We start from the raw sequence: 26,824 nt of genomic DNA on the forward strand, positions 1-26,824 counted from the left end.
AGAGCCTGGAGCCTGCAACAGATTCTGTGTCTCCCTCTCTCTCTCTTTCTGCCCCACCCCTGCTTGTGCTCTCTTTTTCTCAAAAACAAATAAAACATTAAAAAAATTAAAAAAAAAAGAAAGCAGAGAATATTTAACTAGTAAATGAACTTGCAATTAGTGATTCATTTAACAGTCTGAATAACACCATTACCATGATTCAGAATTTCAAAATTTATATGCAAATGGCTATCAGTGTAATTTGAAACTCTGATGGGTGAACTTTGATATTAACCTGAGAAGAATAGAAGGATGCTTCTCAGGTAAGTAAAATATTACCACATAATGTCTGTTACCATTACTTTGGTGGCCCCCAATGAACTACACCTTTTAGGGGTGGCTGGGTGGCTCAGTCGGTTAAGTGTCCTACTTCAGCTCAGGTCATGATCTCATGGTTCATGGGTTCGAGCCCTGTGTCAGGGTCTGTGCTGTTAGCTAGCTCAAAGCCTGAAGCCTGTCTTCAGATTCTGTATCTCCCTCTCTCTCTCTCTGACCCTCCTGTTCTCTCTCTCTCTCTCAAAAATATATTTAAAAACATTAAAAAAAATTTGAACCACACCTTCTAAGATTCATGCCCTTGTATAGTCTCCCACATTGACTCAGGGTTTGGCCATGAGTCTAACTTTGACCAATGGCAAGGATACTAAACGTGGAGTCTTGATAAGCACTTTCACAGTGGAGCTTGTTTTCTTAGAATGTTCCTTCTTAGAGCACAGTAACCATGCTGTGAGGAAGCCCAAGCAGCCACACAGAAGGACCCTTGTAGAAGAGAACTGAGGCCTCTGACCAATAGCCCCATTTAACATCTAAGTCAGTAACCACATGGACTACCAGCCATGGGAGTGAGGCCATTTTGGACTGTCCAGACAACCCACCATCAGGTAAAACAGAAGACCTCCTGGTCAACTGGCAAAGCCATGAGAAATAATAGATCATTGTTATTTTACGCCATTAGGTTGTAAGGATGATTTATTACCTAACAATGGATAGCTGAAGCAATTCCTTTTTATCTTCCCAATCTCATTTTGGTAATCACAGAGAAATAAGGGGATTTGTGAGAGACAGTATGTCTTAATGTTTAAAACCTCCAGCTATGCAATCAAGCTTAATTTGTACTTTTGGTTTCACTGCTTACTTAGCCATGTCGCCTTGGGAAGATTATTTAATTTCTCTAACCTTATCGGCAAAATGTGAGTAACACCTGTTTCAAGCATCCTTAGCAGGCATTCACTGATGGAATGTATATAAAATGCTTAGCCTGCCTGAACACAGAGTAAGTGCTCAGTAAATGTCAGCTATTATCATGAAATCAAATACACTGGCTGGTACTTTTATTCTGAAAGCTTTAGAATGAATCCAAAATGAAAGAGGGGCAAAGTTTACCAGCTGAGAAACAGAGACAAGCATTGGAAGTACAGAAGGCATTATCTAGTCACAATTTTCCCTCAGGAACAAAGACATTGAGGCATGTTAGAGGCCTCTGAGAAACATCACAAATTCTGTCTTATAGACCCAAGAGACTGCCCTACATTCTCAAACCCTCCAAATCTTATCTGGGTCTCTTACCCAGAAGAAGATCAGGCATCCTGGCCTAGAAGCCAAGAGACTTACTAAGATTTACAGAATGCACTGCCTTGAAGCTGCCAATTGTTATCTGAAATAAGAGACAGATGTGAGTTCTTCATAAATGAAAGGGTTCCAGCTTACCTCATTAGTTGAGGGAAACAAAGAAAGGCTTCAGGAATATACTTTTATGTGTGTGCTTGTTTTTCCCTCAGAAAGAGCTCACAGATGCTAAAAGAGAGAGCCTAGATTTCCAGTCCCTGAATTTCTTTACATTTCCACCTTTCTCACGGAGGATTTCCCTGCTAATGGTGCTAAAGTGATTGTGATGGATTGAGGCAGTTCCTTCACACTTGGCTGGCTGCCTGCAACCTCCTACCCTGACCCCCCTAATATAGATGTTAAAAGAGAAAGAAAAAAATCAATCCTACCCCAAGCCCAATTGCCTTTTCCAGGAGTCTTTCCTGTCCTAAAACAAGGAGAGTCACTCTATAGAAGCAGTGCATGAACAGCTAGCCCATGAATGGGGCTCTGGGCTATATTTAAGAAAATGGTTGTTTCTATAAAGTCATGCATTCTCCTGTGAAAACATGTCTACTCATCATTAGAGGAAAGTGGCTCCTACCAAGCTTTAGCCAAAGAGATCTGGTGTCCTGTTGAGCGATGTCTTCCCAAACTGGCAAGGTGGGGCCCAGGGGGTGAAGGGGTGGGGCTAAAAGAGAGTCGCTTCAAGACCAGGACATTCCCAAATTGCTTTCTTCCCCAGAAGAAGAGTCCTAGCTGACCTGAAACTCCATCCCTTCCAGAAGGTTCTGGAGGAGGTACCAGCTCCTTCAGTGGTAATAGTCTATCATGTTAGCTTGAGTCAAGAGCTAATGAGGTCAAGGGAGAGACCACACTCCTCCTGAATAACTTTTCCTCAAAAAGAGAAGGAAGACCCACCAGCAAGTTGTTCAGTTCTCACAGCACCCCACGAGTAACTACTGAATGTAAACTAGATGCTCAATAAACACTACAACAGACTAAAGTAATTCATGAAGGAGTGTGATGGTTAATTTTGTGTCAACTTGACTAGACTATTGCAGTATCAAGATATTTGGCTAAAGATTCTTTCTGGGTTTGTCTGGGAGGGAAGTGCCTAAGTGAGATTAGCATTTGAATCAGTGGACTCAGTAAAGCAGATTGCCCTCCTCAATGTAGGTGGTCATCATCCAATCCCTTGAGGGCCTGAATCAAACAAGGCTGAGAAAGGGAGAATTTGCACTCTCTCTGCCTGACTGCTGGGCGAGGACACCTGTCTTCTCCACCTGGACTGGGACTTACACCATTGGCTCTCCTAGTCTTCAGGCGTTTGGACTGGAGTGAACAATAATATCAGCTCTCCTGGGCTCCCAGTTTGCAAATAGCAGATATGGTGGGACTACTCAGCCTCCATAATTGTGAGCCAATGCATCATAATAAACATTTATTATGTAATATAAAAATATGTATTTTTTATTTATATATAAATGTATTTTATATACATTTACAGTATATAAAATGTTTTTATATTTATATATATATTTTATATTTAATTTATATATATTACATTATATATACAGTAATATATAAAAATGTATTTATTTTTTAAATATAAATTCATATTCTATTGGTTCTGTGTCTCTGAAGAAACCAGGGAGCTTTGTAGTGACAATGGCACATGGGTTTAGAGGCAACACGCCAAAAGGAGGAGGAAAATCCCAACCTTGGGCAAAAGGAAAACAAGACAAATATTTCTTCAATTACAAGAGATGAAAATAATTCTCTTTAACCTCGGTCATTTCCTCAGAAATGGGTGGGTCACACTTGGCTTTCTGCCAAATAATTTAATTTTATTTATTAAGATGAATACAGCAGTAACTCTGCATCCAAAGGGCAACCTTTTCTCCTAATCTGGATTCCTAGGAATATACTTGTAGTAGTCCCTCTGGTCCCCAAGTCCCAGCAAATGACACTAAAAGAATTTGAACTTGATCTTAGCTCCTTAAAAGGGATGCCTCTGGCATAGGTTTTTTTGGTCGGTTGCTGTGTTACCATGTCCCTGTTCTAAATTTAAGAAAACTGCCTTGGTAATTTGTAGGTCTGGCTTTCCTTCCTTCTCTCTCTCTCTCTCTCTCTCTCTCTCTCTCCCTTTCTTATAGAAACCTCTTGACATTTGCTTCTTGGAGATCTACAAGTCTATTTTTCTATGTATACAAATTCATCAACTCAGTCTTTTAAAAATCCTTTTATACCAGATTTTTAAATTTTAATCTTATATAGAAAATAGTTGAACATGGTATTCGCTGACGGACACAGTTTGAAAACACTGATCAACCTCAGATTATTCCAAAGAACTAATAGCAATAAATCTTATTTCCAACTTCAATGGACACTTCCTAAATTAAGTTCCTTCATTATAACACTTCCTCTCAGTTGGCATGCACTCTTACAGATAAAATGAGGGACATACTGAAACAAAAACACCTTCTGACTTCCTGCTTGGGCTGGGGTTTTACATCGTGTGGAGGCTGGGAATGGAGCAGCTGGAAGCTTTTGGTGATAATATTGTCAAGTTCTAAAGCAGCCCTGGAGGTTAGTCTAGGTCCACTGCAGTAGTACAAAGATTTTAGAATCCACTAGTCAATTTATATATACACACACACAAAATAGCCTGCTGGGATTGGGATTGTATTGAATTTACACTAAATCTGTATTTTGGGAGTATGGTATTGTAACAATACTGAATTTCCTGACCTACGAACAAGGTATATATTATTTATTTAGGTCTTATCATAGCAATATTTTGTAGTTTTCAATGTACAGGTCTTTCACATTTTTTGTCAAATTTCCAAATACGTTTTTAAGCTATTGTAAATGTGGATTTTTAATTTCAATTTCTAACTGTTTGTTGCTACATATACAAACATGATTTTTGTACATTGCTTTGTATCATACAACCTTGATGAAATCAAGTTCTAATGCATAGCTTATGGACTCCATTGTGCCTTAAAATTATGTTCTCTGTAATTAAAGGCAATTTTATGTTTTCCAATCTGGATGCCATTTGTTTTTTGTCCAGTGTGCAGTCTAGAATCTCCTATATAATATTGGATAGAGACATCCCGAATTTGTTCCTGTGTGGGGAGGAAGTATTCTTTCACAACTAAATATGATGTTGGCTGTACAGTTTCTGTAGATGCCCTTTAGCAAATTGGGTATGTTCCCTTTATTCCTGGTTTGCTTGAGTTTTTTTCAGAAGTAGACGGTGGATTTTGTCAAATGCTTTTTCTGCATTGATTGAGAGGATTGTGTGAATGCTAAATCAGCCTTGCTTGCATTCCTAGGATAAATCCCATGAACATGATATATTGTCTTTTTATTATATCATAGGATTCAATTTACTAAACTTTTCCTTAGAACTTTTGAGCTTATGCTTAGGTAGAATATTGCTTTGTAGCTTTTCTTGTAATATGTTTGTCTGCCTAGGGTACCAGGATAATTTTGGTATCAGAGTCGTGCTTTTCTCATAGAAAGAGTTGGGAAGCATTCTGTCTTTACTTTTTTTGAAGTTTGTGTAGAATTGGTATTATTTCTTCCCTAAGTGTTTGATAAAATCCACCACTAACGCCACCTGGACCTGGATTTTTGTTACAGGAAGGTCTTAAAACTGAAATTTTAATTTTTTCTGTAGGGCTGTTGAGGTTATCAGTTGTTGTTTTTTTTTTTTTTTAGTGAGCTCCGGGGATTTGTGTCTTTCAAGGAATTTGTTGGTTTCATCTAGGATGTTGAATTTATTGGCATAAAGGTGCTCCAAATATTCCTTTTAATATCTGTATAATCTGTAGTGATGTACTTCTGCTATTCCTTCCTTATATTGGTAATTTGTCTTCTTTTTCCCCTCCCCAATCTGGCTGGAGATTTATCAATTTTATTGTTCTTTTTTTTCCCAAAAAAGCTTTTAGAGTCACTGATTGTTGTCTATTGTTTGTTTTGTCTTGTTTGTAATGTTTACTTATTTTTGAGAGAGAGCACGTGCACCAGTGAGCATGAGTTGGGGGGGGGGAGGCAATGAGAGGTGGGGGAGACAGAATCTGAAGCAGGCTCCAGGCTTTGAGCTGTTAGCACAGAGCCTGAATCAGGCCTGAACTCGCAAACCATGAGATAATGACCTAAGCTGAGGTCATTGGAAGCCCATCTAATTGAGCCACTCAGGTACCCTATTATTGTTCTATTATTTTTATTTCATTGATTGCCACTTTGATCTTTATTATTCCTCTTCTTCTACTTACTTTGTATTGAATTTGCTTTCCTTTTTCTAGTTTCTTGAAGTGGAAACTCAGTCACTGATTTGAGACCTTTCTTTCTTTCTAATATAGGTATATAATACCACAAGTTTCCCACTTAAGTACTGCTTTAGTGGCAACCCACAATTTCTTTATTCACTTCAAATTACTAATTTCCTTTTAGATTTGACTTGTGAGTTATTTAATTCCCAAATATTTAAGGATTTTCAAGGATCTCTTTTTTATTTTTTTCCTTTTATTAATTTCTAACCTAAATCCTTTATGGCCAAATAGCATAATTTGTTATGATGAATACTTTCAAATTTGAGATTTTTTAATGGGTTATAATGTGACCCATCTTCATAAATATTCTATGTGTACTTTTGTATTCTGCAGTGTTAGGGAGGAATGTTCTACAAATATCAAATAGGTCAAATAGGCTGATATTGTCATTCAAGTCTACTATATTTTTATTCTGCCAATTTGTTTTATCAGTTTTAGAAAGTGGGAATAAAATCTTTGATAATTGTGTATTTAACCACTTTCCTTGCAGTCTGATTAGCTTTTGCTTCATGTCTTGAAGCTTTGTAACACAGGTGCAAAAACATTCAGGATCCTTGTCAGTTACATTCATCAACTGATCCATTATCATAATGAAATACTCTTTAATCCCTGTGAAGATTCTTTGTACTAAAGTCCCTTTTGTTATTAGTATACCCATTCTAGCTTTCTTTTGACTAGTGTTAGTATGGTGTATCTTTTCCTATCCTTTTATTTTTAACCTATTTTTATCTTTATATTTGAAGTAAATTTTTTGAAGGCATAATATTGTTTTCTTTTTTTTTTATTTTGAGAGAGACAACGACAGTACAAAATGAGGGAGGGGCAGAGAGAGAAAGAGAGAGAGAAAGAGAGAGAATCCCAAGCAGGCTCCATGCTGCCAGCGCAGAGTCTGATGTGGGGCTCGAACTCATGAAATTGTGAGATCATGACCTGAGCTGAAACCAAGAGTCTGATGCTTAACCAGATGAGCCAGCCAAACACCCCTAATGTGGTTTTTAAAAATCTAGTCTGACAATCTCTGCCTTTTAATTGGGGGATTTAGACTATTTACATTTAATGTGACTATTGGTATGGTTAGGCTTGAACCTATCACTTTGCTATTTCTTCTTTTTTCTTAATGTTCATTTACTTATTTTGAGAGAGCACAAGCAGGGTAGGGGAAGACAGAGAGAGAGATTCCCAAGAAGGCTCCACAATGAGCATGGGAGCCCGACATGGGGCTTGAACCCACAAACCATGAAATCATGACCTGAGCCAAAATCAAATGTTAGATGCTTAACCAACTAAGCCACCTAGGTGCTTCCCTCCTTGTTATTTATCTTCTATTTATTCCATCTGTTCTCTACTCTTTTACTTCTTTTCTTGTCATTTTTTTGGATTAATTTACTAATTTTTTTATTGCATTTTATCTTTTGTAAGTTTCACAGCTATACTCTTTGGTTATTTTAGTGCTGCTTTAAGGGTTTATAGTATGTATCTTTAACTTATGATTAAATTATTGTTTACAAATTATAGTTCTCATTTTACATCTAATACAAGACCCATATAAGAAGTGTGCTTATAGTATACTTTCCCCTCTTGTTGAATCATTCTTGTCATCCATTTTGCTTTTACATATAAAGTCCATGCTACTTTTCTTTTTTTAAAAATTTTTAAAATGTTTTTTATTTCTTTGTGTGTGAGAGACAGCGTGGGCAGGGGAGGGTCACAGCAAAGGAGATACAGAATCTGAAGCAGGCTCCAGGCTTTGAGCTAGCTGTCAGCACAGAGCCCGACATGGGGCTTGAACCCACGAGCTGTGAGATCATGACCTGAGCTGAAGTCAGCGCTTAACCGACTAAGCCACCCAGGTGCCCCATCCTACTTTTCTAGAACTGTTTAAATAATTATCTTTTAAAGAGGCTTAAATAATAATAAATCATACATTTACCCATACTATTTCCACGGCTCTTTATTCCTTTATGTAGACCTATATTTCTATCTGGTATTATTTTCCATCCATCTGAAGGACACCGTTTCATTTTTCTTGTAGTATCTGCTGGTGATAAAGTCTTTTGCAAGTCCAAAACATGCTTATTTCTTCATTATTCTTTTCTCAGTGATACCTAGTCTGCTGTTCTGTTAGCCAATCCACTAAACTTTCAGTTATGGTGTTCCTCGTTCCTAGATTCCCATTTGGTGCTTTTCCCAATCTACTCTCATGCTCTTTAATCTCTTATTTCTTTAAACTAAAACACACTCTTATATTATGTCTGGTCTTTATTTATTTTTGTAAGACAATATGCACACACACACACGCACACGCACAAGTGGGGGATGGGCAGAGGGAGAGAACAAGGTGGCTCCGTACCGAGCACAGAGCCTGATGCAGGACTCAATTTCACAACCCTGATATCGTGACCTGAGACAAAATCAAGAGTCAGATGTTTAACCAACTGAGCCACCCAGGTGGCCCATGTCTGTTAAACTTTAATAACTTAAGTCTTTGTAGGCCTGCTTTTTCTGTCCATTGTTTCTATTGGCTCTGGTCTCTCCTAAGTGTTTGTGATTTTTGGTTGTCAACTTATATTCCTTGAAACTATTTCTGAGTTCATCCAAAGACAACATTTTGCTTCTGTCACCTGGAAGGCACTAAAAACCTGATGTCACTTTTAAACTTCTGGCATGAGATCTTTTTTTTTTTAATTATTTTTTATGTCTTATTTATTTCTGAGAGAGAGAGAGAGAGAGAGAGAGAGAGAGAGACAGCATGAGCAGGGAACAGTCAGAGAGAGAGGGAGATACAGAATCCAAAACAGGCTCCAGACTCTGAGCTAGCCGTCAGCACAGAGCCCGATGTGGGGCTCGAACTCACAAACTGTGAGATCGTGACCTGAGCCAAAGTCGGACACTCAACCGACTGAGCCACCCAGGCGCCCCGCATGAGATCTTTTTTAGACTACCCAGGCTGTGCAAACAAATCCGCATCCGGGCTGCTTGTGATGATACATATACATGCACATACACATACACATATACATCCTCAGGGGAGATGGGTTCTCAGGATAAGCAATCTTCCTGCTATCTGGGGGGAGTGAGGGAGGACAAGGGGAGATTGGAGAGGGAGGAGACAGACACAGATTTGTTCACCCTTACACTACCTGTTTTGGGGTCTCAGCTTTGTGAGGTCTCCTATCAGTCCCCCCACTGTGGGTAGGTCCTAAGCCTTGTCTGCTATGCTACTGCCCCCTCCCACTCCAGGTGCTGAAAAACAAAGTTCGATTTGATATTTGGCAAATGTCCTAAGGGTGAAAAGTAGCACCAGTATCCTAATTACCTCTTTGTGTTTCTACTTCCATTTAAAATTTTTTTGACAATTCTTGGGGTGCCTAGAGGTGGCTCAGTTGGTTGAGCGTCTGACCTTGGCTCAGGTCATGATCTCATGGTTCATGAGTTCAAGCCCTATGTTGGGCTCTGTGCTGACAGCTCAGAGCCTGGAATCTGCTTTGGATTCTGTGTCTCCCTGTCTCTCTGCCTCTCCCCTGCTCATGCTCGGTATCTCTCAAAAATAAACATTAAAAAAAAAGATACTTAAAATTTTTTGACAATTCTTAAGTTTTTTTTGCAGCTCACTGATCCATTTTTAAAAATGGTTCTTGATATGTATTCCAGAAGTTTTGTTTTCAGCTCGTCCTTATCAGCCACAGCTGGAAAAAAATTTTTTTTTTTAACATTTATTATTGAGAAACAGAGAGACATAGAGCATGAGCAAGGGAGGGACAGAGAGAAGGAGAGACAAAGAATCAGAAGCAGGCTTCCAGGCTCTGAGCTGTCAGCACAGACCCTGATATGGGGCTTGAACCCACAAACTGCAAGATCATGACCTGAGCTGGAGTCAGACACTTAACCAACTGAGCTATCCAGGCGCCCCAAAAATTCTTTCCACTTATGTTTTATAACATATAGTATCCAAGTAATCCTCCTTGATCCAGAGGCAAGAGTGAGAACACACATTCAGGAACCACCTGGCCTGAGGTAAAGTCTCAGATCCACCAGCAGCATGACCTTGCTAGCTTGTTTATACTCTGTGCCACTATTTCCTCCTGGGGTAGATGCGAGAAATAAATGAGGTAATACACAATCAGCACTTGCGGCAGGGACTAGCCCTGAGAAGTATAATATAAGGGCTTCTTTTTATTATTATGTGAAAAAGTTGTAATCATACACCTGAGTAACGGCACACATCTTATCCAATGGTCCAACAGCCCCTGTTCCCCGGCTGTCCTGGACTGCTCTACCGTGTAGTGACTCACACGTCTGTACTTATACTGATACTGACCAGGGGCAATCTACTACGTGCTCTGCACTGGAGGTCAGGCCCATCTGCACTCACAGGATGGGCCCGAAGTCAAGAGCATAAATGCCATCATCATACAAGCCTGAGCAAACACACAGCCCTTTACTATTAAGAAATCTGAAAGGAAACAGAAACATACACAAATGTGGTTTGAAGTTTTGTAGTTTTTATGGTGGACAGTCATCATTCGCCCCAACAGCCATCTGAAGCCAATAGTCTTGATTATTAAAAATCACGAAGTTGTATAAATGTTCTCCTCCTTTTCGAAAACCATGTTCATTTTCTCTCCACGAAACAGGACTGTCTGCGAAGCCTTGAACTGACAACGTAACCCAAGGAGCTAACTTTGGCTCATCAAAGTAGTGACTGAAAAAGAAAGGGAAATCTTAACAAACGGGGAGGGCTAGGAATGTTTACGTTTATAATTTCACTTATTCAGGGTGAGTGGTATTTCTGTATATGTGCTGCCGAAGCGATGTTCTGCTATTTCTGATGTTCAATGAAGCTCAGACTTTAGCTTTTATTGATAAAAAATGAAGAGATACAAATTACATTCAAATCACTATGTGGCAAATTCTATGACTATTAACCAATACAGAATATACAAAACCAACTTCAGCACTTCCTACACTTACTGTGGAACGTCGTGTAAGATGCAAAGAAAAGAAAACCCACAAAGTGTATAAGAATAGTTTCCCCCATTTAATAGTGCTGTTCACTCAACAGTCTGTGTTCACTGCAACACTGCAGAATAATTTACTGGATTTAACCTTCTTTTAAAAAAAATTTTTTTAACGTTTATTCATTTTTGAGAGAGAGACAGAGAGAGAGAGACAGAGCATGAGCAAGGGAGTTGGAGAGAAAGAGGGAGACACAGAATCCAAAGCAGGCTGTCAGCACAGAGCCTGACGCAGGGCCCAAACTCATGAACTGCGAGATCATGACCTGAGCTGAGGTCTGATGCTTAACCGACTGAGCCAACCAGGTGCCCCTAAAATCCAACTTTCTTAGGAAAATCAAAGTACTAAACTAATAAGTGAAAAAGGATATTAGGCTTATAAAAGAAAACCCTTAAGACTTAAATCTTAGACACTTAAAGAGTGAAGACTGTGAAGGCATTAGGTTTACTTCACAGTCTTTTCAATACAGGAATGGAGTTTCCTGACATTAGACACAATGTGGCGTTTTATCTAGAGAGTACCTTCCCCGACCCCAGGCCCCAAGGACACACGCCATCCTGCATGTCCAGTCCCTGGCATGTGAATCCTGCCCTGGGCAGATGTTAAGAATCAGAACAGACGTTAGACATGATTTGGCTTCAAGGATAGTCAACTCGCTTTCTCCCCCCCATTTCAAACTAAAACATTTGCAGAACTCTAACATTTAAAACAGATCATAACGTGTCCCATAGAGTATCACCATTTTCCTAAGTGATATATAACTTCTGGGGCACGACACAAAAAATGAACAGCCTGTTTTCAAGAAGCCTAATTAAACTCTGCTCTTTTGTCTTTTCGTAAGGACAAGTATTTGGCAACAGAATTTTCCTCTCACCAAGGATAATTATGTCATTTAAGAGGATAATGTTACTACACTGTGTGCCCAAGTGAGGAGGAAAGGGGGTATGTGTGTGAGAGAGCCCTAAGATCTGCAGCAGTAGCCCTGCCCTGGACATGTCGCGCTGGCACGGACAAGCATGTACAAGCAAGACCTAAAAAACAAAAGGTGTTCTCACCACAGCTGTTGCAACAGGAGATGTATCTTCTCTGGAACTATGAACCCAGTGATCGTACACAAACAAGCTTTTGCCACCACCGTGCTCGGCTGAGGACAGCAATAGGTTGATATGAAATTATTCGGCTCGTTATTTCTGTAGCATACACACACACACACACACACACACACACACACACAGAGAGAGAGAGAGAGAGAGAGAAAGAAGACACCTTCGTTAGCTCCCATCTGATCGTTTTCAAAGCATAAACACCCACGAAGAACAAGGAGCCAGCCAGGCCCCAGCCCGGGGGCCGCGGACGCACAGTTGAGCATTACTGAAGATGGCGCCCAGCCAGTCCAGGAGCTCGGGGGCGCTGCAGGCCGCCCCCGGGGCTCCCCCCAGCTCGCAGCTCCGCAGCACCGGGCACTGCAGCTCGCTCGCCGTGCTCAGGGCTACGCACGGCTGTCGCTCCTGAATTCCGTAACTGGAAAAGTACGACATCATCGTTGATTCTTCTGCACCTTAAAACACACCATAAAAGGCCACATGAGTACTGGAAATAAATTCGGTGAATTCCTGAAACCACCCCATTCCCTCCTGATAATTCCGGGGAGCGGGCGGGATGAAGTAACATAGAAGGAGGGTGTGCAAAGCTGTATTCAAATTAAAATCATTTAAGTTGCTTTGGGCTCCTTGGTGCCAAAGTTCTGTAAACATTAGCTTTCTTTCACTTTTCCTGCAAATGCATAACCCTTTCACGTCCAACCCAAAGTAGTATCATAGGTGCCCTCATCTGAGAATTTTGACTGGCGAAATCAAAAAAGCACCACTCGTGTATAAATAAAATCAGTGAAGTCTACAGAGAGGAGTTTATTTGCATAATCGTTATAAAGGAAGCACAACTGAAAAATGCAGCATCTCATTCGAGCTTGTCTTTAAAAACCCAGTAAAATCAGTGTATCTTCACGGATTTTCCAACAGCCTTGGGAGACAGAAGTAGTGGGCCCCTTGGGAGCAACGGGCAGGCTTACTTACTGTCTAGGGCAATAGCAATAATCTGCTCTCCATTTCCACTCCACCCACCCCCATCCCCCACCACCAGGAGCAAAAGTCAACAGGCTTACTGGCCAGTATAAAAGACTGGAGCTCCATAAGCTCAGGATTCCTCTTCTGTCATGCAGCCCACTGCGTGTGCAGCTATCACCTGGCCCACTGTGTATCACCCTTGGTGCACTACTCTACACGCTGACCATCCGGCCACTGCCACCGTGAGTAATTAAATCCTTTGCCTCTGACCTGAGTCTCGTAGCATCTGCCAGCATGCATGAGACTGTGCAGGCTAACTTCTTAGGAAAATCTCTGACCTTCCCCAGTTCCTGATAAGCCCTTAGAATAATTAGGAATCTTAGGTACACAGGGCTCTCCAGAAACCAATATGCAGATGATACACAATGAAGACTTCGTGAAACTGAAGTAGCTGTCTCTTTGCCCTCTTGTATCTCAGCCATTAAGTAGGAGAAGCAGTGAAGCATTACAGACCCACGCAAGCAACCTACAACACCCAGTGACCAGAAATGTCCGAGGAAGAGCAGATGGAAGGTGTGATCTCCAGTGTACCTACGTGCCTCCCTATTCTCCAAAAAAGAGTACCACACCATCATAACTGTGATGACCTGACTCATTACAATCTTGTGATGGACCAAAGATATACTCTAAAAGGGCCAAGGTACATGGCAGTTGTAAGCAATTCAACGTGCCTGGGGGCTCCTGAACTAAATTTAACATACTAATCAATTCCAAGTTATGACAAATTTAACCTGACAATTAATGGTCTGCCTGATTATTACCTTGTGATAATCAACAGTTTGTGTTTGAATCTGTGTTATTTAAAAACGTGCAGCCAAGGCTATTTGAGGTAAGCTGCTGGAAGGAAGAGAAACAGGTAAGCGTTAGCTGTTCTGAAGCCATTCTCAAGATCTCTGGATCAACACATAACCCCAGGTAATGGAGGCAGATGGCTGCAGGCCTAAATCATCCAGAAGTATAGCTTTCAGGGAGGGAAGAGGGCTGCAAGCAGCTTCCTCAATAATGTTTATGCATATATGTACATAATATCCTAGACCATAGGGATGAATCACCTGTTTCAATCCTCTATTACTCCCCTATAATCAATAATTGGATTTCCAAGTCATGGTATTGTTAACATATTTTTCATACCTGTGTGATGCCAAGCCAAGAAAAAATCAAATTTCAACGGCTTCTTTTCTTTGAAGGACCAAGAAACTCTTTCATACTTCTTAGAATCCAGGTTACGGGATAAATCCATCAAATCAATGGAAACAACTTAAAAAATGGAAAGAGGAATACACAGTTCATTCACATATATTACAGCTTGCACTGTGGGAAAAGTGTTGTATTAAAAAGCATGAGAATTTTTGGAAATTTTGTGGATAGTAAAAATTATTTTGTTCTTCTTGCATCCCTTTGGTTTACCAAATCAAAACTCTGCCTTGTTTTAAATTCATACTTTGTCCTAGGTCAAAGACCAAGAGCAGAGGTCCTTGGGATGTCAATCCTAATCTACCTATGGATGTGGAAGCCTCACTTATTCACATTCAAGCCAGGCACCATCAGCAGAACCATCTCAATTCACTCACAGGTGAATCTCTGCTGGTAATCATAAAAACTTGGTGAAAGTAAAGGAGATTCTTTATTAAGAACAAGTTGTAGACTCTTATGTTGGGTTTATTACTTTGAATTTTGGGCCCAAAACATATATATATTTAATGCACCATTTCAATTCTGTGATCTAAGATGCAGCCTACAGCTGCAGAGAAATAGATAACAACAGGAATCTTACGTTCTCCAAAGCTCAACCTAGAGCCCCTTGAGTCTTAAAGACAAGAAGTTTTAAAGACAAGAAAAAAACCATAGGTCTTCTGAACAAAAAGAACAGTAGCATTTCAAACATTTAAACTTAAATAGCTACAGGATAATCACTGACTTGTTAGAAACTGATGGAGCATAATACTTACTAAACTTCATGATTTTTCTGCCAGAATACTGAGATGGACGACCTTGAAGTCCAGTTTCTTCATAAGTATCTTTATCCAGTGATAAAATTAATTTCCCTATAAATCAAATAATTCCCATAAAAGAGATGTTAAAAATGTGACATGTGCTCTGACTGAAAGACAGCAAACTCAGCAGATATGAGGGTAATAAACTACATACAAGGATCTTCTTTATGACACAAAGGTATCATTTATACATACATCTTATTTATATAGAAGGATATTTTAGTATATTATACAAAGATACTATTTATGATAGTGAGAACAGAAATTATGTACATTTTTATTAAAGAAAAAATAGTTAAACAAATCATGGTTTATCTGCTTACTGGAATACCTTCAAAATATTAAAATAGTAAATCAGAACTATATGCCCTGATATGGAAAGATGTCTTGACATACTGGGGGAAAAAGCAAATTGAGAAACAATGTAATAGAATGTAATTTATGTTAAAAATAAAAAAGAATAATGGGGCACCTGGTGGTTCAGTCCGTTAAGCCTCTGACTTCAGCTCAGGTCATGATCTCATGGTTCATGGGTTTGAGCCCTGAGTTGGGCTCTGTGCTGACAGCTCAGAGACTGGAGCCTGCTTTGGAGTCTGTGTCTCCTTCTCTCTCTGCCCCTCCCCCGCTCACACTCTGTCTCTCACTCTGTCCCCCCAAATAAATAAACATTAAAAAAATTTTTTTTAAAAAGAATAAGCTTTATGTCTGTTTATAAATTTATAGAAAATGTCAAGAAGTGGGGGCCTGAGTGACTCAGTCAGTTGGGAGTCCAATCTCAGGTCATAATCTCACGGATCATGAGCTTGAGCCCCATATCAGGCTCTCTGCTGTCAGTACAGAGCCTGCTTCAGATCCTCTGTCCCTCTCTCTCTGCCCCTCCTGTTTGCTCTCTCTCTAAAATAAAAACATTAAAAAAAAATAAAGAAAGAAAATGTCAGGAAGAATAAACACCAATTTGTTGACAACAATAGTTCCTCCTAAGAAGGGGAATGAATCTGGAGATTTGACTTTTTTTTTTTTTTTTACAGTATTTCTTTTAAAATTAAAGAAAGAAAAGAATGTTGTTACCATTTGGCAGCAGGGCAACAGTATTATCTTCGTCAATATTTGTATTGTATGTGAGTGCATAGCACGAACCTGTAAGAGAAAGAGCTCAGACCAGAAATAAAGGGGGGAAAAATCACACCTGCAAAAATTTAGCGGATTTTCTTTACATTGTAACAAATCTTCCAGGTGATTAAAGGTCAGTATCCACCACTGCTCCAGCTCAACCAACCTCAAACCTGCCAAGGGTGGGCTGGAGGACACAGAGGCCACAGTCTACCTAGTTCCACGCCCCCCACCCAGGGCCACGCAGCCTCGCTGAACCTCAGTTTCCTCACCTGTAAAACGGGGATCAGAGGTCTAACTCATAGAGCTGTTGCAAGAGTTCAGATATGCAAAAGTGGCCGTGGCAGCCAGCCACGCTATTAACAAAGTAGTACTGAACTTGAGAGCAGATGAAAGCAATAAAGTTGAAGGGGCCAGAGACAACATGGCCAGCTTCGCGAGCAGTGCCTGCAGCACCTGAACAAGAGGAACTGCAAGGAACTGGATTCTTCACAGCTCCATGCAGAGGGCGACATGGGGCCGACAACCAAGATAGGGGCTTATTCACTCACAAGTACAGTGACTCATGTAGTAAGGGTGCATCCCCTAAAGACACTCTGAAATACAGTTTCAAACAAGTGGCCCCTAAGAAACAACTAGAACAAAGCAATCAACCCAGCAGGCACGAATGGAAATGGGGTGCGCGGTAGAGGGTCAGAGCCATAAAATCTAAGCAGAAGGCACTGAACCATAATGGGCACGCCCCCTGGTGAACAGTCACTGTGGGTGCATCAGGAGATGAACCCTTTGAGACCGCTGAGTGGGTACTGCTGGGAACACAGTGGTCTCTGCGGCCACACACCCAACAGCAGTGTATCTGAACAAACAGATCCCAAGACCTTCCTCTCCCTCAAACCTTGTTGTAAGATGAGGAATACCTCCATCTTACAACACCCCCATGCCACACCTGTGGACAAGTATAATCAGAAACCACCACCTAAAGAGAGCACCAGAAAGCAGAGAGTGAGAATACTGTGGGCAGGGGAGTGATGCACTCACTTGACCACTCAGACTATCTCCAGAGGCCCTACTTAAGACAAGAGAAGACCTCTAGTATTGTGATATGATCTAACTAAACTTCCTCAGCTTGCCACGTTCATAGATATAATCAGGTTTTCCTCACCTTTCTTCACAAAGGTGTTGATGAATTCTTGTGTAATTAACTCATGAAGAGGTAAGTTCTTCACAAAGTAATAGGGTCCTGTTTCCATGACCAGGTTTTTCAGCTCTTTTGATAGTATCCCACACTCAGGAATCAGAAATGAAACCTATTGGAATATGTAATATAAACAAGCCTTATTTTCATGTAGGTCAACCCCCAGCTTGTTAGGGGTGATATAACATACAAAGGCTGCTAACTCTTCCCCCACAGGTTTCTACAAAACTCTTAATTTACCTGTCTCAGGAAAAGAGAAATTTCACACTTCATGTTATTTCTGTATTAAAACATTATAGGAAAGCTGAATAAGCAAAAAAAATTAATAGAAAGCTCTTGCTTGCATTTCATCTTTTGCAAATAAGCAATAGATTTTATATCCTGTCCACTAGTCTAATTTTTAGGGAAATCTAGTATACTGGAATATCCCTAGATTTGTTTGTCCTGGTACCAGCTGAAATCAAAGGGACTGTTCCCTAGGACTTACAGAAATGAGGGACATCAATCATTAAGAGGCTCTATGGAAGCAGAAGTGCTCCTGGCTGTTTCCATTTTCTAGACAGAAAAGCCTACAAATCAGCCTGGGCGGGATAAGGCACACTCCCTGACTGCTGCCTGTGATGAGCTTTCCATCTAAAGCGGAAACAGATGTTAAGCCTAATCAGTTTCAAATGTGGCCCAAATGCTTCACACCTTGAAAAGTGCTCTCCCAAAGCTCAAACACCAGTCTGTTCCTGAGGGACCACGCTCACCATTTGAGTCTCTGAGAAACTGCCAGTCAGACCTGGGCGGAGATTAGGCTGATCAATTTCAAGTGTAAAAGGCTTAAGTTTTAGTCGAGATTTTGGAGGCCTCATCACTTAAAGGGGTTGATGAGAACGGGCATTAGACCCTTGACTGACATTTGGATTATTCCCCTCTTCTTGCCAGATGCTGGATAAACCAATAATTAACCTCACTGATGTCTCAATTTACACATCTGCGGAAAGGCGCCCCACGAGGCTGACATTTTTACTGACATTTTTACGAAGCAACAGCCAATGTTACCACCCATGTAAAGCTCTGAAGTGCTTGCAAACAGGAACTACCTTGGCTCCTTTCACTCCAAAGCTGCCAGGCTAACGCGCTACGGCTGGAGACGGCTGGAGACCGTAGAAAGTAGCAGAAAAAGTGGAAATTTTCTCAGAGATAAACCTAGTTCCCCTAAATAGTTTAGGAAAGCACATGTTTCCTGGGCCGGGACTCTGCAAGATGCTCCCATGAGGTGGGAGAAGGAATCAACAGATGGGGAGGGGCGCGAGTCAGACCCCAATTTTGGTCCAATATGCGGCTCCACGTGGCATCCTCACAGCCTCTCAACTCCCCAGGCGGGTGCCTGACTTTTCCCTCTCCGGAAAGTGTTCCACCGGGGGCGGGGCCAAGGTAGCCAGCGACGCTTTGGAATCGGCCCGGAGCAAATCGCTCACCCCCTCCTTGCGAGGAGAGGACACTGCCCCCGCACCCGGCGCATCCTGGGAGTTGAAGTCCTGCAGGTCTGCAAACTACCAACTCGGAGCAGTGAAGAGACTACAGTTCCCAAAATGCCTTGTGCGGAACACCGCCCCTGTTCGCGCTGAGGGCGGGCTCCTCACTGAACGCGACTATGCCCTAAATCTTTCCAGCTCCCGAAGGCGGAGTGCTTCCTGACTGGCCCCACGGCGGCCGGACTCACCCTGTAATTGTGATAGTGCGTCTCCACAAGATGCCGGTGGCGCGACTTGTCATGACCGAAGTTGGATTTCTCGCAGACCAGCAAATGTCTGGGAACCTCTCGCAGCCTGCGCAGGGTGGCCATGCTCTCTCCCGCGCAAGCCCTGAGCGAGCGGGGCGCGCCCCGCCCCTCCACTTTGCTCCGCCCCTCCACTTTGCTCCGCCCCTCCACTTTGCTCCGCCCCTCGCCTCTCCCCGCGGGCATGCGTAATACGCCGGCGCCACGCGGGTTGAGAGACCGGATTTTGAGATGTGGGGTTAGGGGTGAGGGCGGGCATGTGTTTCTTCAGAACCTTAGCAGAAGCCCAGCCTGAAACCGCAAATTTATTGCCTAAAATGGAAATACTTGGCACCTGGAAACCTGGAACTTGCTTTTTTAAACCCACCTTTCTCGGCATGCTGTCCGTCCCTCCCTGCTGCTGTCTTTCCGTATATCCTCTCTCTGGTCCTTCCAAAAGGGTTAGGAGTTTTGTGCAGGAAGACAATACACAATTTCTATTTTCTGTCCTACAGTACGACTCCTTCGGAACCACTTTAAGATCCCTTTTAAAAGATCCCACCTGAAAGGCTTTAAAAAAATTGTTGCTGCTGCTGTTGTTACAATGTGAGAACTCGTTTTTCCATAGTTTTTGTGATCCAAGTACATGCCTCTCAAGCTGGAGTATGCACAGCCCCAATTGTGTGCAGAGAGGATGCAAAACAGCAGACTCTGTGGTACAGTTTTCTGGAGCATCAATTTAACTGTGAGATTTGGAACAACTGAAGTTACCTAATGTACAAGGTAAGTATTTAAAAATTTTAAACGGAGACCAGGCCAGTAACCTGTGCCCATAATCAAATTATCTCTTAAAAAAAAAAAAAAAAAACTAAGAAAAATATATTAATCTTTTTTTTTTTTTTTTTTTGCATTTATTTATTGTTGAGAGACCGAGCAAGAGCAGGGAAGGGGCAGAGAGAGAGGAAGACCCAGAATCTGAAGTAGGTTCCAGGCTCTGAGCTGTTAGCGCAGAGCCTGATGAGGGTCCGAATCCATGAGATCATGACCTGAGCTGAAGTCAGATGCTTAACTGACTGAGCCGCCCAGGTGCCCCATAACCATTTTTTTAAATAGGAAAAATTATAAGGAGTAGCAGGTCAACTGAAAAATTCAACCAATTTTCTGAATCACAATGTGGCACCTAGAGGTGTTACAAATGTCGTATTAGGATATAAAATGCTTAAAACATTACGTCTTGGTCACCTCACAATTAAGTGACAGTGGCCTCTCTTAGACCACCATCAGATGTGTACACACACCTTTGCGGATACTACAAAATTTGCAAAGTGACTGCTGTGATTTTATGGTCTACCTGTTGTATTTGGAGCCAATGTGAAGGTTTTCTTGCAAGCCATTTAGTTTAAAATGTCTTGGTAAGTTTTGAAAACTCAATATAAATTTTATCAGCTGAAAATAGATAAACAGCCACTAGGCCGTTCTGGTATTCATTACTCAGTGTTCTGAGGATATGTTCTGTGAGGTGTGCCTGTATTATGAAATAGAAGGCAAAAGTCTCATTTATTTTAAATGTTTATTTTTGAGAGAGAGAGAGAGAGAGCACAAACAGGAGCTGTCAGCACAGAGCCTGACAAGGGGCTCAAACCCACAAACTGAGATCATGACCTGAGCCAAAGTCAGACACTCAACCGACTGAGCCACGCAGGTGCCCCTAAAAATCTCATGTATTTTAAAGGCTACAACTATAACTTCAAGTAAGATTGGGACTGCAGAATCCTTTCAGCCTCCCTCCACAGTGTTCTGGAGTTCTGTCTGTAATGATTCATTCATTTCTGCCTGCCTGCTGGGTCATTTCTACCCATATACAAACGTGCTTAATGTGCATTAAGGGAAGGCACTTGCTCTGACCCTGAATTCCTCTGCATTCTCACCATTGTTTCTCTGCTCCATTAAAGCCACTTCTCGGCACATTATCTCCTGAACCCAGTATATTTTAGCTTTCCTCCGTACTACTTCACTGAACTGGCTCTCATCAAAGTCTTTCCATTTGCCAAATTCAAGGCCAAGTTTCTCTTCTTATCTCTGTCATTTAGCTGCACTTGATGCTGATGATACAATTGAGCACTGCTTCCTTGTATGAACTATATTTTCTTATCTTCTGTATTTTAATTTCTCTGATGCTCTGGCATCTGGGGTCCCACTGGCCAGGGTGGGACTGCCCCTTCCAGGGTTAGCCAATTCCTAAAGATAGCAAATAATTTGTGCAGTGAGCATGTCTTTGATTTGCAAACCAGCTAATCCAGAGCTTACAGCCTGTCACCTCTTCTGTAAACTGTTTCTCTCCAGGCTAATGTTCCCCTGCCCTAGTAACCCCGGGGCCAGGTCTTAGATAAATGGGGACAGTCCTGATACTCCAGAGCCCGCTGAAACTATTCAGACTAGCTACTCCTAAACCTCCATAGTCTGTCCAGCCTGCCTCAGTCATTCCGTCCCACAATAAATGTTCCGGCAGATGCTCTTCCCTCACTCCCCCTGCTTCCTGACCAAACCTAGAAGCTTCTTGTTGTGAGTCCGGATTCTAGGGAGCTATGAGTAAAAACTTCCTTCCTTTCTGACAGTCATTTCTGTGTATGCCTACCATCCCTATCAGAACAAATCTCTGGGTACATTTGAAAACACTCCTTGGAACACTTCCCTGTGGATTTTTGAGAACCTTTCTTCGCGGCTCCCACTCACTCTCTTCCTCCTGCTCATCCTCCACTAGATCTCTAGTGATTCTTATCTTCCCCGCTTCTCTTTCCTTCCTTCTCTCAGAGTGATCCCCCATGGTCTCAGCTTTCAGAACCATCTATGGACCACAAAGCCTGGGTCTTCATCCCTGGGGTGGGGGTGGGGGACACCAGGCATCATTCTTGACTCTTTACACTCCTCATCCCATGTGTGATCCCACTGCAAGTCTGTGGCTTGTTGGCTCGGCCTGTAGCATGGCTCCTGATTACACCTCTTCTCACTGTGTCTGTTTGTTCAACCAGTGTCAGCCTGCTTCCTGTCCTCTCCTGCGGTCTCTTCTCCACTCAGCATCCAAACCGATCTCAAAAATGTGAAAAATATCATACAGATATACTTCATTTTATTGCATTTTACTTTACTATGCTCTGCAGATCCTGTTTTTAAAATTTTTTTTTAATGTTTATTCATTTTTTGAGAGAGAGACAGAGCACGAGTAGGGGAGGGGCAGAGAGAGAGGGAGACACAGAATCTGAAGCAGGCTGCAGGCTCTGAGCTGTCAGCACAGAACCCAACGCGGGGCTCAAACTCACAAGCTATGAGATCATGACCTGAGCTGAAATTGGAAGCTTAACTGACTGAGCCACCCAGGTGCCCCAGTATGTACATTTTTTAAGGCATAATGCTATTGCACACTTAATAGATCACAGTATAGTGGAAGCATAACTTTTATATGCACTGGGGAACCAGGAAATTTGACTCACTTCACTCCACATTCATTTTACTGTGGTTGGCTGGACCCAAACTGCAGTGTATCTGAGGCAGACCTGTATATGCTACCCACCCCCCTGCTTAAACCTGGCCTGGCTTTAACCTGGCTTTTCATTGCAGTAGTATAAAAGCTTAGATAACCTGGCCCCTGCCTACCTCTGCAGCCTCATCTGCTACCCTTGCTTGTTCATACTATTATTTGTCTGAATTTCCAGTATCTAGAGCTGTAAACAATCTTTTTATTTATTTTTTTAATGTTTCTTCACTTCTGAGAGAGAGACTGTGTGAGCCAGGGAGGGGCAGAGAGGGAGACACAGAATCTGAAGCAAGCTCTAGGCTTCAAACTGTCAGCACAGAGCGTGATGCCGGGCTCAAACTCCTGGATCGTGAGATCATGACCTGAGCCAAAGTCAGACCCTTAACTGACTGAGCTAGCCTGGTGCCCTGAACTGAAAGCAATCTTAACTGATAAATGAATATTAGAGCATAGATTTGAGAGCATAGGAAGTCTCAGGATGAAAGGTTAGGAATGGCTAAAAAAAGAAGGGAAAGAAGGAAGGAAGGAAAGAAAAAGAAAAAGAAACAAATAAACAAAAAGAAAAGCACAGGAAGCAAAACATAACTGATTTGTATGTATATACCCAAAAGAATATAGAAGCAAATATGAATTTTTATTTTATTTATTTTTTCAATTGCTCTTTTCTTTTTAAACATTTATTCTTTTTTTTTTTTTGAGAGACAGAGTGAGCAGGGGAGGGGCAGAGAGAGTGGGAGACACAATCCAAAGCAGGCTCCAGGCTCTGAGCTGTCAGCACAGAGTCTGATGCAGGGCTCGAACTCACACAATGAGACTGTGACCTGAGCCAAAGTCAGATGCTTAACTGACTGAGGCACCCAGTTGCCCCGCAAATATGAATTTTTAAAAGACCACACCAACAGACTTGCAAGAAAAAAATACCTTTGGTTGTATTCTAAAAACACAAAAATATGCTTAGTAAATCTAAAAGGACAACAGTTTTACACATCACATTTTGGGGCTACAGGCAATAAAATTAGTATAAAAACAATTTAAATATGCTCAACTCAGCACCGGGGTGGCTCCATTAGTTAGGCATCCAACTCGATTTCAGCTCAGGTCATGATCTCTCAGTTCATGGGATTGAGCTGGGGCTCTCTGCTGAAAGCAACAGATCCTGCTTGGGATTCTATTTCTCTGCCCCTCCCTTGCTCCCTCTCTCTTTCAAAATGAATAAACATTTAAAAATAAATATGCTCAACTCCGTGAAAACATTAGAATATTTTACATAAATTAATGCCTACATCAGTGTGCAAATTCAAAGCACAAATAAAGTGCCTATAAATATAGAGCTGACCCTTGAATAATACTGAAGTTAGGATGCTGACACACCTCTACCCCGTGAGTTTGACTCCCCTCAAACTTAATTACTGTTGACTGGAAGCCTTACTGATAACATAAACAAATTACCACCTATTTTATATGTGTATTATATACTATATTCTTACAATAAAAGAAACCAAAGAAAAAATGTTAAAATGAAGAAAAATGCATTTACAGTATCGTATTATAAAAACTCCACATATAAGTAGACCTGCACACTTCAAACCCATGTGATTCAACTGTTCGTGCAAGTATATTGTATCTGTACTGGTGAAAGGAGAGGGCTTTCCACCTCTGAAGTTTCTCCCATTACAGCTCATCATCCCATTACAGGTGGGAGCAGCAGGGAAAGTGGTGCTGGGAACTGTAACTATTGAAGACACCAGTAATAAATCAGAGGACGCCCTCCTGCCAAACCTAAACTTGACCTCACAGTCATTTTCAGCACAGGGCTCCAGGCAGCTGCCACGAGTGGACAGTTGTTGGCCTGCAAGATCAAAACTACCTTCTGACGGCAGGCAGCCGGGAACTAGATCCAGCAGGTGCAGTGGAAAAAATCAGCAGCTCCCAAGAATATGTGATGCACCCCGAGTGAGATCTTGAATCCCTGGAGTTTGGGGGAAGGGCTCAGAGCCAGACTGCTTCATGTCCTCTGCCTCTGACTGGTTGGGAATCGGTGGAGCACGCAAACATATTAACACTGGCAACTGTGTGGACTGTGTCAACACATGGAAGTGCACAAAGGAAGGAGTATTGTAAAACAGAACACAATGTTATATGTCAATTGTATCTCAATAAAGCTGGGCAGGGGGAAGCAGAACAAAACAGTCATACCGTCTGACTAAAGCTCTGTCACATATGTTCATAACAATTTTGGAAGAGGATTTGGAAATGGTTAACATTTTTTATAAAGCTCATTCTTTTGTTTAAAGTGAAAGACATATGTTTAGAAGTAAATCGGTACATAAAAAAATTTAAATCTTAACTATCTAGGGACTTGAGATATCTAGGATGAGGCATTTCTGTGTATCTTGGATTTTACTATAATGTAAAAATTATTAACCCATAACACAGTTAATGAAATAATGTACATTAACAAAGAGCAATCACTATAATATCTCATCAATAATTATATAATAATATATATAAAGTATGTAATATTGAACACCTATAATGAATCAGGCACTAATTACCCCAAGCAATTTATATTAATTATCTCATAAGACTCCTTTCTTGGGTAGGTTTTAGTACCTTCAACTTAGAGGCTAATTAGTAAACAACACGTGGAATCAAATAAGAAACCTTAAAAATGTGAAAGGCTCTCAGGGCACCTGGGTGGCTCAGTTGGTTTAAGCAACTCACTTCGGCTCAGGTCATGGTCTCACTGCTTGTGAGTTTGAGGCCTGCATTGGGAGTAATATTCCGTTGTATATATTTATACCACATCATTTTTAAAATATTTTTTTAAAATTTATTTCTGAGAGAGAGCATGAGCAGGGGAGGCTCAGAGAGAGAGGGAGATACAGAATCCAAAGCAGGCTCCAGGCTCTGAGCTAGCTGTAAGCACAGAGCCTGGCGTGGGGCTCGAACCCACGAACCGTGAGATCATGACCTGAGCCGAAGTCGGACGCTCAACCGAATGAACCACCCAGGCGCCCCGATATACCACATCTTCTCAGTGCATTCATCAGTTGATGAACATTTGGGCTCTTTCCATAAGTTGGCTATTGTTGATGATGTGCTATAAACATTGGGGTGCATATGTCCCTTCAAATCAGCATTTTTGTATCCTTTGGATGAATACCTAGTAGTGCAATTGCTCATAGGATAGTTCTATTTTTAGTTTTTTGAGGAACCTCCAGACTGTTTTCCAGAGTGGCTCCACCAGTTTGCTTTCCCACCAACGATGCATAAGGCTTTCTCTTTCTCCATATCCTTGCCTACTTCTGTTGTTTCTTGAGTTGTTAATTTTAGCCATTCTGACAGGTGTGAGGTAGTATCTCACTGTGGTTTTGATTTGTATTTCCCTGATGATGAGTGATGTTGAGCATCTTTTCATGTGTCTGTTGACCATCCAGATGTCCTCTTTGTAAAAATGTCTGTTCATGTCTTCTGCCATTTCTTCACTGGACTATTCTGTGGGTGTTGAGTTTGATAAATTCTTTATAGACTTTGGATACTAGTCCTTTATCCAACATCATTTGCAAATACCTTCTCCCATTCTGTCAGTTGCCTTTTAGTTTTGTTGATTGTTTCCTTTGCAGTGCAGAAGCTTTTTATCTTGAGGTCCCATTTTTTGCTTTTGTTTCCCTTGCTTCTGGAGATGTATCTAATAAGAAGTTACTGCAGCCAGGGTCAAAGAGGTTGTTGCCTCTTTTCTCCTGTAGGATTTTGATGGTTTCCTGTCTTACATTTAGGTCTTTTCATCATTTTTATGTTGTGTATAGTGTAAGAAAGTGTTCCGGGTTCATTCTTCTGCATGCCATCTGGCCCAGTACTCTTGCTTTTTTGGAGATTTTTTTTATTATTGACTCAATGTCTTTGCTGGTTATGGATCTATTCGAATATTCTATTTCTTCATGTTTCAGTTTTGGTAGTTTGTATGTTTTTAGGAATTTGTCTATTTCTTCCAGATTGCCCTGTTTGTTGGCATATAATTTTTCATAGTATTTTCTTATAATTGTTTTTCTGTGATGTTGGTTGTGATCTCTTCTCTTTCATTTGTGTTTTATCTATTGGGTCCATTCTCTTTTTGATAAATATGGCTAAGTATTTA

At 41.3% G+C, this 26,824-nt stretch overlaps 1 protein-coding gene across 1 annotated transcript; it reads right to left on the reverse strand.

The window, feature by feature from the left end:
* Positions 1 to 10,451: 10,451 nt before the first annotated feature.
* RPP40 (ribonuclease P/MRP subunit p40) lies at positions 10,452 to 19,392 on the reverse strand. Its single transcript, XM_039256859.1, has 9 exons — positions 19,341 to 19,392; positions 19,119 to 19,304; positions 17,375 to 17,519; positions 16,171 to 16,239; positions 15,058 to 15,153; positions 14,240 to 14,365; positions 12,345 to 12,543; positions 12,041 to 12,175; positions 10,452 to 10,671 (listed from the first exon to the last, which is right to left on the reverse strand). The coding sequence occupies exons 1-9, from the start codon at positions 19,359 to 19,361 to the stop codon at positions 10,473 to 10,475; spliced, it is 1,176 nt and encodes a 391-aa protein (XP_039112790.1). The 5' UTR covers positions 19,362 to 19,392; the 3' UTR covers positions 10,452 to 10,472.
* Positions 19,393 to 26,824: the final 7,432 nt, after the last annotated feature.

The sequence above is a fragment of the Hyaena hyaena genome, unplaced genomic scaffold (assembly GCF_003009895.1).
Source record: "Hyaena hyaena isolate Hyena2069 unplaced genomic scaffold, ASM300989v1 scaffold_588, whole genome shotgun sequence".
Taxonomy (NCBI): domain Eukaryota; kingdom Metazoa; phylum Chordata; class Mammalia; order Carnivora; family Hyaenidae; genus Hyaena; species Hyaena hyaena.

Excerpts from the sequence above, each read along its gene's own strand:
- RPP40 (XM_039256859.1), bottom strand. The coding sequence starts at position 19,361 with ATGCCCGCGGGGAGAGGCGAG. Across the intron at positions 16,240-17,374 it reads CAACACCTTTGTGAAGAAAG|GTTCGTGCTATGCACTCACA; the intron begins GTGAGGAAAACC and ends TTTCTCTTACAG. Across the intron at positions 10,672-12,040 it reads CTCCTGTTGCAACAGCTGTG|TCACTACTTTGATGAGCCAA; the intron begins GTGAGAACACCT and ends TTTCTTTTTCAG.